Raw genomic sequence first — 13358 nt, forward strand, 5'->3', positions numbered from 1 at the left:
GCTCTACTGACTGAGCCAGCCAGATGCCCCAATTGCCAATTTTCTGTTTTGAGTAACATTAGAATGAATGAATATCTGCATCTGAATATTTCCTTAGAATAAATTCCTTGAAGAGTTCTTGTGTCAAAGGCTACAAACAGTTGCAAGGCCTCTGATATGAATTTTAGCATAGGTCCCTTCAAAAAGGTTATAGTAATTTATCCTTTTCCAGTTGTTATGAAATTGCTCTCATTAGTAAGCTGATTATTGATCTTGAGTCTGTCACATTTAATTAACAATTTATAAATTTACCAGGTTCTTAAACAGTTGTTTTGTGGTGAATAAGTTTGGTGAATAGTTCTAGAATTGATTGAATTGTTGGTATGAATCCCACAGGCTACAAAATGACTGCAAAAACTTTGCCAGAGACTACAAAAGTGACTTACTACAAAGAATGCTTTCTGTTGAAAGACCCAGTACTATTTTGACTCAGGCCAATTCTAACACATTTTTGTACCGATTTTTCTTTTACTCATTAACAGACTATTTTGAAAAGAAAAGGAATTTCTTTTTGCGAGTCTGTGTGCCACTATGACTGTACATTTTGATCTTTCAAGGATGCTACCCAGCAAGTTTTTTGATTTATCAGAATTTGTCCATGCTGTCATTTGATGTCTATGAAAAAGATTAGCTGTGCTGAATGAAGCAAACAAAAAGTGCTTCTGTTTTCACATCAATGTTTGGATAGCAGTTTAGGATAAGAAAATAGAGGTGAGCTATTTGCATAAGAGCTAGAAAACTGTTCCTGGTCTTTAAGTCAACCACTAATTGGTAATATGGTCATTAATGTTTCTATGAAATGAGGAACTCTAAACAAAGATGTCTTATGCATACATTGTTTTTAAAAATTCACTTAGTTCTTGAGCATCAACTTTGATCTTATTGCTTTTCTTGTTCATGTATGCTGAAGTCACTCAACAGTTAGTGGTCTTTGGATAACAAAGTGTGTTTTGTGAATACATTCCATGTATACATATAAATTTCTTTACAGATCAGATGAATTCAGTGAAGTAAATTAATACTAATCGATAACCCTCTTTTATTCTTTTTTTTTTCTTTTTTTTATCAGAGTTTCAAATTGAAAAATGGTTGGCCTGACATTTTGTTAGGCTTAATTAGACTTTTGTCAGGTAGTAACACTTAAAGAAGAAACATTTCCAACATTTTTAAGTGGTTAAAACTAAAGTAAAAGGACATGGGGCAGTATTCTTACCCTCTGAATCATTATTGCAACGTCTCTGAAAACATACATGTGATGGTGTAATAAAGAAGAAAGGAAAATTTGGGAAGGTTAAAATGGAGCCTTTGCTTCAAAACTAGCTCATGCAATAAATGTAATGTATGTGAAAAAGAAAGCATAGCTGTATGTTAACCTTTATTTTATAGTTTCTAAATCAGGTTCCCTTTTCTTGCAGTGTGATTTAGAATCCCAGAATCTTAGCTCTTAAAGGAACTCGAGAGAATTTGTCCTTCCTGTCGCTTATTTCACAGATAAGAAAAGTAAAGCTTAGAGAAGTGATTTGGCCAGTTTCCTACAGCAGGTTAGTGGCAAAGAAAGCTGGGAGTGGTGTTCTCTCCTGAACACCTAAAAGAACCCTTTTAGGATTCTTTCCATCAAACTTTCTTATAATGGTCTGTGACGGGAGCATCCTGTAGCTAGCACAACACCTTGTGCAACTCTACGATAAAATATTGGGTACGTTCTCTTTTTGGAGTTCTCAGATGAAAGTTTGTATACCAGAGTGTTGGTATTGTAACTTTTCAGTACAGTCACCTGAATTCATTGTTTACAGGTTGCTTCCTTGGTGGAGAAGACCAAGAACAAAACAGACTTCAGCCTGGAAGTTTCATAGTGGGGCAGGGAAGGCCACAGGAACAGGATAAAGAATACACATCAGGTGTTATGGAAGCCTGGAGTCAGGCCTCGAGAGATGGGTTTTCAGTAAATGGAGGCAAATGAGAAAAATGGTGAAGCTCTCCAGATAGAGGGATCAGCAGAGACTCTGGAGATTCTCTGAACTACAGCTGTTTTGTGGCTAAAGAGTAATTTGGGCCAGCTGGGTGGGTTTGGGAGGGTGGTTGAGAATTGTTAGAAAATAGGTTGAGACCAAACTGTGGAAGGTCACAATTGCTGTGTTAAGTAATTGGGTGTTTCATTTTTGTTGTTGTTAGGAAGCTATAGAAAATGTTTTCACTTTTGTTTTGAGTTTGGTTTGGTCATTTTTGAAGAGGTACCACATTCAAATGGTACAAAATTCAAAAGATACTATAAATTTAAAAAGGTGCAGAGTAAAATGTCTCTCTTGGTTCTTCTAGCTGCAAAGTTCCTCTCCCAGAAGGAACTAATGTTACCGGTTTCTTATGTATCCTTCTAGAGAATGTTTTTACATATACAAGTAAAAAAGTGTATATACATGGAAGGTATTTGACTAGAAGAATAACATGGACATAGTAAGCTTGTAAAAAGCAAAAAAGAAAGAAACGAAAATGATACAGGGAGTGTAATGGGAGAACAGGAAGCAAAAGACCAGTTAGGAAGCTACTGAAATAGTGTGAGTTAGAAAAGGCTTTAACTAGGGCAGTGGAAAGTAGTTGGGCTTCAGACTCATTGCAGACATAGAACCAATAGTCCTTAGTGATAATTGGACAAAGAGGATGAAAGAGAAAAGAGGAAGTTGATTTTGAGGTTTTGCATCTGGAAGCTTCCTTAAGGTTTCTAGCCTACAAGTGTGGGTGGGTTGGGCTGCAAGAGAAGGAAATGCAAGAGAAGGATCAAATTTGGGAATGGGAAACAGGGAATTGCTTGTTGGGAGGGGCATTTCAGAGGTGGAATCATCTGGCTCATAGAATGTTTAAGTCCAGCCGGCCTTAACTAAGTTCTGAGTGCTCCAGTAGTGATTCTCATGAGAATCACCTGTATACTTTGCTAGGATGTCCAGGTCCATCCTGGGCATACTGACTCAGGAGGTGGGACTTGGATTCCACAGGTAATGTCATTGTGCAGCAAGAATTGAGAACTGTTATGCCAGCTACTAGGCCAGCACCCAGACATGAAAAGGATGGTTGGTTAGCAATGTGAAAGAGACTCCGCCCTGAAGGGGAGTCACAATATAAAGAGAAAGGAGACAGGAAAGTTGTGATAGAGGTGCTGTGATTATTGTAGTGACTGAAAGGAATGGTTTAGGCCAATTTATGTATCACCAGTTGTTATGTAGGATTTTCCATTTAAAATAAGGAATATCTAAATATCTAATGAACCCTGGCACCTAGCAGACAGCAGGCACTGAAGAGATATTTGTTCACCAAGGTTATTTCAGAATCACTTCTGAAAAAGGAAAACTAATTTCTTCAAAGTGTAGGTGGATCTGTTTTTCCTTGTATATTTTGTAGAGACGTATATGTTTGTTCCTTAATTCCTGTTAAATGTTTAATGAGATACTGAATGGTGGTGGATGTGTGATGGGAAAAGTTGAATGGACTCCATTCATCTTTTATATATTACCTGTCAGTGGGAATTGTCTTTTGGTTGTGACCACAGAACAGTGTTTGTAAACTACAAACACTGATCAAAGATTGCTTGATATAGACTGTTCTGTATGCTGTTATTTGGTCTTAGAGAGGCATAAGTCTCTCTTACTGCATGTCGACTATGAGCTGAGCACCCATTTACAGGTGAAGATGCTAAGGCTCAAAGAGCTATCCAAGGGACACCCTTGGATACACATTACCCTGGTCCTGGAGCTGCAGTTTGAACCCAGATCTGACTCCAAAGCCTGTGCCCTTGCCTAGTGTATATACACTGCTTTTCAAGTCAGAAATGATCATTTAAAACTTTGTTTTACTAAGGTGATCTTTGCTGAGTCTGAATACTACCTTGACATTAGCTATTCCTAGGCTAATAGTTGAGCAAAGCCCCTTCATTAAAGCAAATAAAGGCCTCAGTTGAACTAACTAGTTCAGTGGGCCTCAAGGACTTTGGTGGTTTCAGGCCAGTCCTTTCCTTCAGGAGACCTCCTTTATAGGCCTGAACTCCTGCAGTGAATTGTTTGGGCCGATTGCTGGTCAGAGGTTCCTGGCTGGAATGTAATAAATAGGCATTTACCTGGAGGTCAGGTTTCTCAGCTCTTAAGAGTTCTACCCTCACCTTTATTACTGCACTTTATCCATATTAGTCAGAATCTTAAGGAACTGCCCAAATTGCCTCTCTTGTCAACCTCCTCCCCCATGACTCATGTTTTCATCCTTCAAGGCACGGATCAGGCACTTCTCTTCTCCATGAATACTTTCTTGATTCCTTCAGCTAGATGTAATCTGATCTGATCTTTAGTTTTTATTGGTGCACGTTTATTTTGTTAGAGCCATTTATCATAAACCTCTCCAAACCCTTCTTCCCTGCCACAGTCACTACCACTTGATTTTAAGCTCCCTGGGCAGGAAATCTTTTATTATATGTAAATCCCTTTAGCTCCCTTTCACTACAATGTCATGCATATAGAAAATGTTCAGTAAACTGTGTTGAATAACTTTAATATTGAATGTAAGTGTAAAATATAGTTCTGACTGGATTTATACAGGTTTTGTAATCCCTCCCATAAAGGTAACATATATACTCATTACTGAAAAATGGGAATATCGTGGAAAATGGAAAGAAGAAAAAACAATTATTGGTCCTACCACTCAAATATCATTACTTAGTGAAACAGTGTGTAGGAAAAAAAGTTAATTAGTGTTTAGAAATTAAGGGACAGTTCTCCACTTGGCAGGCTTATTCAGAGGAATTATGTTCTCATTTTTTAAAAAAAGAGTGTTTGTGCCAGGGCTACATGTGACTCTTGACCTCTCCCAGAGGGTGGTATTTTAGTAAAGGCCAGCTCTTATTTTTATAGATGGGTGAGAAAAGCAGGGAGGTAAATAAGTATCCTCTTTGGGGTTAGGTCAAGGATATATAGCTTAATTGTCATAAATATTATGTTAACCTTTAAGACCAGAATTCTAGATCTAATCTTATAAATTACAAGCAAAAGGAAAAATTCTTTTTTAGCCTAAAGGGCCAGTACAAGTAGGTACACATCAGATAACTAACTAGGCTTTAATTGCTGTTGTTTTCTTATTTAAACATTAAATCATTAGGTGTTATATAACATTTTCTAATATTTAGAAACAGAAGTCTTGGCTTTAATAGAAGCCCTTAATTCTATAACACACTAAGGGCCCTGCCCATACACTTCACAGTTCACAATAAGTGTGAGCCCATGATTTGCCTGTTGCTTCCTTCGGTTCAGAAAGCACTGCTAACAGCATTTAGCATTTGAGGAAGATACCGTTGCAGCTCAGAAAGGAGTGAAGTGACCTTTTCTGTGACTTCACCTTCAACTCTTCAGTTTGATGAGAAGGTAGTGATTCATACCCAAGTCTATAAGATACCAAGTTCCCCAAGTCACGCTGAGCCAGACATTCCACATTAAGTGTTGGTATTTAAACAGGAGAGCTAAAGTTAGAGGAAGAACATTTTAATTTTTATTTTATTTTATTTTGCCTTCACAGTATCATTTCCTAATCCTTTTAGCGTTTTTCACTACTTTTTTAAGGCAAAGCAACTGCCCAGAGTTGTCTGGAAATTACCATCTCTAGATAATGAAGTATTCTGGGCAGTAGGGGTGAGTGTGTGTGTGTGTGTGTGTGTGTGTACATTTTAATTTGATTAATCACGAAGTAATTTTGTGTTTACTAAGCTAGTAAGAAATAGCAGCTATATTGTTCAGAATTCTAAGACATAAAATGGACCATTCTGCTTTGGATCCTTATTTAAGTGCTTCAGACAGTTCCCTTTCTTTAGCAGAATTTGAGTTTTGTTTATAGGTTCCACTTTCACACATTTTACCACAGAGTTGAACTTTTCTTCCCTTCCATTCTTTCAGCTTCATGGCCTCAGCTCTGAGTTTGCTGTTCTGCTTAGAGATCTTGAATTCTTGACGTAGATTTTTCTCCGGAGAATCAGAAGAAGCAGGTTTTGTTGTGATTAATGAAGAATGGTTGCTTTGGGGAAACTTTTTGCAAAGGGAATATATCACTTGCTTGTTAAAGCAGAAAGAACATCATAATCTATATAATTTCACCTCTAGAGAACTGAAAGGACTGTTAGTCAAAGCAAATTGTACTTTTCTGAATAACTCAACTGTTGAATTTTTTTTTTCAGTAATTCTGCTTTTTATTCCCTTTGGGATAATTATTTGCAGATACAACATTTCACAGTCCTGAATCACAGGGGAGTGTTCTTAATGCCCAAATAGTTGAGGCTTCAGCAATGTTGATACAAATAAGATCTATTCTATTTGATAGAAATTGAGTTTATACTCTGATCTCATTTTTCTTTAGTTATAATGCTTCATGTTGTGATGTCTCTAGACAAATAAGATTAGCTCGGAAAACGCTAGATGATAGTATTTGAAAAAGAACCTTTTCATCTGAAAAGGAGCTGGCCATAGCACTGCAATAAATACTGCCTAGCCAGGGCTTCATTAGATGAATACTTGCTGCAGAAAGTGTAAAAACAGATATCCTGATCCCTCCTTATTCAACTCTTGTGATCCAGCCAGAATCTTACTCAGTTTCTCTTCTGGAGTTTCAATTCACTATCAAGTACCCATCTTAGTAGATAGGAGATGTGTTTCACTGATGGAAAAACAATCCCTGTCGAACTGTCTTGCTTCACTAGAGTGTGAGGCTCAATGTAAAATGCCTCAAGATCATCAAAAATGCAAAGAATAAAGCTATTACCTTTGGGTACTAGAAAATATCTGAAATTCTGCCAGAGTCTATTTTTAGATAAAATTGTCAAATCTTTTTTCACTGATACTTACATAAAAATTGAAATTTAGAATTTATTCTCTAGCCGTCACTTTCTTCTGGAAAATGTTTGCTTTGTAACTAATTGCATGTCAGTCTGAAGGTGAGTGTAGTAGGAAGGGCTTAAGAATGGCAACCTCATGCTTATGGCTGATAATGGACCATACTAGAGAGACACAGACTAATGTTGGCTTAGTTCAGAGTCTTTTTCAAGGTGAGCCTTTTGCAGCTAGGTGACCATAAGTAATTGGAAAGATAGGATTGTTAAGCTTCCACAATTTCAGCTTACAAAATCTTTTCTCCTTCAACTTTTGGCCTAGAACAAAGCTATTAAGTAAAAATTTAAGTTTAATAAAAAGCCAAATGATTTTTTTAAAGTACACAAAATTTTGTTTTTATATGATTATAAGTAAGGAAAAGACAAAAATGTGTTAATAAATGAAAATTGACTGTTACTTTAGGAATTTTCTTTTTATAGAAAGATACACTTAAATGATGGGAAACACACCAGAATTATCCTATCTTCTTTTCTCTTAACTCTTCACTTTAGAAAAACAGTCTACAGGAAACTTACCAAAATATTATGTGGAAAATTGTAATCATCATAAATATTTTCTGGTTGATTATCTTCCACTTTACAAAACTGGCATTTCCACGTAAATAGTACACCTAAGTGAATTTTCTGTGTTCTGTAGTCTCCTCTCAGCCTTTTGCTTGGCTATTTCAGATATGTAACCATTATCTTACTCTAATAATGGTTTTAATTGGATTTGGGGGTCAAAGGAAACACTTAAGCTAGATGTATGCTGACAGAATGTTATTAATGGAGACATAAGATGATTATAGTGAATTAAAGGAAATAGCTTCTATATTCAGTGTAAACTCTCTGGTGGCATTCAAAGCATTCCCAGTCATTAATTCAGGCCTACCTTTTCAGCTTCACCTCTTTTCTCCTCTAAAGAAATTATATCATTTTGCCAAACTGGACTGTTTCCTTAAACTTTAATCAGTTGTAAAAAACTTAATCAGTTATCATATCTGTGATTGTAATTTGATGCCTGGAGTAAAATGCAATTCACAAATGAGCTATTTGACCAGGAATTCTCATTCCTAAAGTCCCCACTTGACTCCTTGAACTTACTACTCTCTGTGTTCTCCCTGAGCATCTAATCCACCCCTAATGGCGTTACTTCCCAATCTTTGTCAAAGATGTGGCTCTGATTACCTCCCCAGCTGCAGACTTACAGTTCCTGACTTTTCATACATAACATTTCCTTAAAAATGTCCTCCTGGTGCCTAAAACTCAGCATACCCAAGACAATTCAATATTTTCTAGAGGCATTTCCACTCCTTTCCCAACTGGAGAGTCATCTAATCAATACTCATTCCTGAAATCCAGAAACCTGTTGACATAAAATACGTTGATATCAAGTCCAGGTGTCTTTCTGTATTCATTCCTTTGTATTTCTAGTGAGTATTCTATTTTTCTCGTTACGTCTAAACTAAAATCTTGCAGCTGATGCCTGACCTCCATCCTCTTCCCAACCCATTCTCTCCACTGCTATCAGTATTATTCTTCTAAAATATAGATTAGAAAAAAAAAATAAAATATAGATTAGATTATATCGCTTTTACCCAGGAAACTTGATGACTTTATTGTCTATAGCAGTACTATATATACTGGAAACTACATAATGTAATCTTAAATTTTGTAGTAGCCACATTTAAAAGAGTAAAAATGAAACAGATGCAGTTAATTTCAATTAATATATTTTATTTAACCCACAATATCTAAAACATTTCAACCTATTCAGTATAAAACTATTACTGAAGTATTTTATAGTTTTTTTTGTACTACATTTTTGGAATCCAGTGTTATTTTACATTTAACAGCACATCTCAATTCAAACTAGCCACATTTCAAACTCAGTAGCCACGTGTATCTAATAGCTCCCATATCAGTTCAAGTCTATAGCGTAAAGTCTAAAGTTCTTGGATCACAACTCTGAGCCCACAACTTCAGCTCCTGCCCTGCATTTTTCAACTTAACTTCTCAGCACCCAAACCCCAGCCACACCTAATTGTCTACCATTCTTTTCCTGTTATTACTTTCCTTTGCCTGTGGAAGTGACTTACCTTCCAGGGCCTAATCTGAATGTTATAAGCGAAGGCTTGCTCCATTCCCACAGGGCACCATGAGCATTAACCATTTGTTCTTGACCCTCCTGTAGCAGCATCTGTGGGAGCTGTGTGTCTAGTTCCTGTGTGAGTAGTTGCTGCCCACTAAGAATGTGAACTGCTTTCTCATAGGTAGGATGTGTCTCCCTCAGCCCTGTTTCTAGTATTTGCTGTGGTCTCCCTTTGCTCTTAGGTATGTTCTTATTTGCCGTTTCATATCTTTGGGATCTTGAGCAATCTCTCCTTTAACAGTTGTTTTCGTTACCTTTGAAATGTATTCTGAGTGAAATTTCTCTTTATATCTGGATTAATTCCACTGTTTAAAAGGTGTTATTCCTTTGTGGATGGAAGCTTTTGCTTGTGCATGAGAGGAAATACTCATTTCCTTGTAGAAATAATTGCCTAATAGGAATTAAACTAGGTTTCAAATATACATGTGGTAGGTTATTCTGGTTTTAGCCTGATTCTGATCCCAAATATGACTCTTCCTATTACATAACTTGTTCTTTGTGAGTAAATTATTTATGTATACTAAGGCGTTTTTTTTCCCACAGCTTTATTGAACAGTTTATAGGCTTTTTGAATCTCCTTCTTGCCCTAAAGAGATTTCTCCAATGGAGCTTTGCCTAGGATTTTTTCCTGTAGAAAAGCAAACAGGTGCTTGAAAGGTTACACTCTATTCTGGGAGAAATCTGATTAATGTTGAAGACCTGTGTCAGGTCAGACTCTATAACCTGCTGACAGATTATTTAGTGAGTGCCAGGATCAACTCTCGACGTTATCTCAGATTTTAATGGTTTTCTTGTGAAGGGCATTTGCAGATGAAACCACTTTGTATTTAAAATTAATTGTGGCTCTTAGAGACTGGTTAAAAAGAAATTCTTTCCTCAAGCAGGCAGTAATTTGAAAAGAACAAATGATTCATCAGATGAAGTTGCAACGGTTATAATTAACACAAATTATTGCATTTAAAATAATGGTGAGGGGTACCTGGCTGGCTCAGTCGGTGGAACATGTGGCTGTAGGTCTTCAGGTTGTGAGTTCAAGCCCAATGGTGGGTGTAAAAATTACTTAAAAATAAAATCTTTAAAAAATAAAATAATGGTGAAATCTTACCCCCAATAAGAATTCCTCAAAAGAAGTTCCTATTAAACTATCTTAAATTCTGTGAGAAATTTCCAGATATCCTCAAAATTGCTTGAAAAACAAAAAAGTGATACTTCTTCCTGGTTGGGTAGACCTCAGTCATCCTTGATACTTGTCTTTCTCCACCACTGCTATACCTCCATCCAGTACCCCAATGAGTCCTTCTGTTTCACTGGATCTCCAATCTCTGTACACTGACTGCACTGCCACCATTTCACCACTGAGTTACTAAGATAGACTCCTGAGTCGTCCCCTTTTTCTGCTCTTGCTCTCCACACAGCCAGCAGAAGAATCTTTTTTCTTTCTTATTATCATTGATAATAATAATGGAAATTTTAAATAATGTATAGTGGAAAATTTGTATAACGGAAAATTTCAAATATATATCAAAGTAGAGAAATGAGAGTGCTTCTCATTCCACTTTATAGTTTTCCACTCATGGCCAATCTTATTTCATCCATTCCTCCATCACTGCTCCCCCCTATTGTTTTGAAATAAATCCCAGACACCATATCATTTAATCAACTAATTTGGAACTGCCCCGTAGTGAAATTTTGCTTACTGGTTGGTCATAAAGGTAGGAAACGTCGCTGTCCTAAGAGGGATGTTGCTTGCCACCTTCCTTATACTCTCTTCCAATTATGTTTCCTCTCATTTTTTTTCAGGATGTATTCCACTTCTGTTGAGAAATGCAGTTACCAGAAAACAGAGTTTCATGTGTCCATTTCATATTTGTTTGTTTGGTTTTTCTGGGTCCATTTCATGTTAAGCCAGTTTTTTCAGGATGCATATATAGACAGACACTCTCCTACTTTTGTACCAAATAAGTTCTTTAAAATGTGTGTGAAAGTTGAACATACAAAAATGTAAATATGTATGTGGGGAGGATGTTTAATGCTCAGCAAGCCTTAAAAATTATAAAATTCCTAATATTTTTATTATAAAATCAATACATAATCATTATAAAAATAAATGTTAAATAGTTCAGAACAGTATGAAGTTAAAAAGCTAAAGTCTCACCATTTGTTCACTGATCATTTTCAGTCTCTTATTTCCAAAACTACTATTAATACTTCTTATAGGTCCTTCCAGAAAGGTTGATATATGGTCATTTAAAGCCTTAATAATGTATATATATATATCTGATCTTTTAGTTCCCTCAGTTCATTTAAATTTAGCAGACAGAAATTGATTTTAATGTTGAACAACTAGCTTTGGGTTTTGTAAGGAGTTGAATAGGAGGTAGTATGATGTTGACTTTGGTGTCTTACTGACTTTCTTAAACACTAGTTTCCTTTTGATAAAGGAGTCTTGTGTACACTCTGAACTCATCAGCAGCTCTATGGACCCATGCAAATCTCAATATCATTGCTATCCAATGGAAGTACAATGTGAGGGGCCCCTGGGTGGCTCAGTTGGTTGAGGGTCTGACTCTTGATTTCAGCTCAGGTCATGATTCCAGGGTTGTGGGATTGGGCTCCACATTAAGTGTGGAGCCTGCTTAAGATTCTTTCTCTCCCTCTGCCCCTCTCCCCTCTGCATACTCTCTCTCACCCTCTCTCTCTCTCTCGGGGAAAAAAAAAAAGGTGAACCACACATGTCATTTTAAATTTCCTAGTATTCACATTAATAAAACAAATAGAAACACGAGAAATTAATTTTAATCTTTAGCACATTATATCCAAAATATTATTTCAACATGTAATCAATATAAAAATTTAGTGAGATATTTTACCCTTTTCTTATACTAAGTTTTCAAAATCCAATGTGTGTTTTATACTCAGAGGACTTCTTAATTTGGATCAGCACCATTTCAAAGGCTCAGTAGTCACTTGTGGTAGTGGCTGTTGTATTAGACAGTGCTGACCTGTGCAGAATAGTGGCTGTCTCTGAGGGAGGAGGAAAGAGGATGGGATATGTTTTTAATTATTTCTTTATTTCATAGTTATTGACCAAAATTTGAAGTTAGAGTTTGCTGTGTTTGATATCCTGAATGATTGCCAGCTCTGGCTCAGTTGTATTATCACTATCATCAGCATTTTTTAAAAAAATCAGTTTTCATTCTTATAAAATAGAACACAGTAATAACATAAATACTTCTATACGAAGACGATAATCCTGCTGAAGTTGAACTCTTGGCTAATAGGCAATGCCACCCTGTGGTAACACACATATTTATTCATCAATTTATGAAAGATCGAATTCTAAGTAGAGAATGTGAATTAGGAGTATTAGTGTATAATACATTATTTTTGAGAGAGAGACAGAGAGAGCACACACGGAAGAGGCAGAGAGAGAGGGGGACAGAGGATTTGAAGCAGGCTCTGCATTGACAGCAAGCACCAAGCCTGATGTGGGGCTCAAACCCACGAACCATGATATCATGACCTGAGCAGAAGTCAAGACGCTTAACCATCTGAGCCACCCAGGTGCCCTTTAGTGTATAATACATTAAATATGAGCACTTTTCATTCTGAATTCCAGGGTAAATACATGTACTAGTATGTAGTAAAATTAACTGTTAGTAGGAGACAGGATAAAAATTCCTGAGAGGTCAGTAAGAACATCCTTTCAATGTAATTTTTTTGTTTTGTTTTTAGGGGTTGCAGATGGTGTAGGAGGATGGAGAGACTATGGAGTTGATCCATCTCAGTTCTCAGGGACTTTAATGCGGACGTGTGAACGGTTAGTAAAAGAAGGACGGTTCGTCCCAAGTAATCCCATTGGAATCCTCACCACGAGCTACTGTGAGTTGCTGCAAAATAAAGTACCCTTGCTTGGTAAGTAGCTATGCTGTGTGTTTTCCTCTGTAAAGAAGCTCAGGAGATGGTCAACAAAACCAAGAAAATCACTTGGCAACCCACCTTTTTTTCTGAGGCTCTTTATTAAGCAGAGTTTGATAGAAAAGCTCTGAGCTTCTCTCACTCTATACGTAAGTACTACTGCTTGGAGGGGATGTAAATAGGTGCGGCCACTTTGGAAAACAATTTGGTATTATGGAATAAAGTTAAATGTAAACAGAGTGTATGACATAGCAGTTCCACTCCTAGGTCTATACCCTAGACCAGAGAAGCTCTTGCATATCCGTGTACCAAGAGATAGGTACAGGAATGCTCATATAACAGCAGAAGACTCAGAACAAATCTAGA

The 13358-nt window shown here is 36.7% G+C and overlaps 1 protein-coding gene across 2 annotated transcripts in view; it reads left to right on the forward strand.

Annotated features, from left to right (window-relative positions):
* The window catches only part of PPTC7 (protein phosphatase targeting COQ7), a 37818-nt gene that overhangs the window by 8406 nt on the left and 16054 nt on the right, over positions 1-13358 (forward strand). For both annotated transcript variants that reach the window (XR_009250495.1, XM_058691257.1), the window contains exon 2: positions 12810-12989. Coding sequence is in view for 1 of the 2 variants with exons in the window: in XM_058691257.1 (XP_058547240.1) it covers positions 12810-12989 (180 nt within the window). In the remaining variant the exon portion in view is untranslated. The remainder of the gene's footprint in view (positions 1-12809; positions 12990-13358) is intronic.

Source organism: Neofelis nebulosa, chromosome 11 (genome assembly GCF_028018385.1).
Source record: "Neofelis nebulosa isolate mNeoNeb1 chromosome 11, mNeoNeb1.pri, whole genome shotgun sequence".
NCBI lineage: Eukaryota > Metazoa > Chordata > Mammalia > Carnivora > Felidae > Neofelis > Neofelis nebulosa.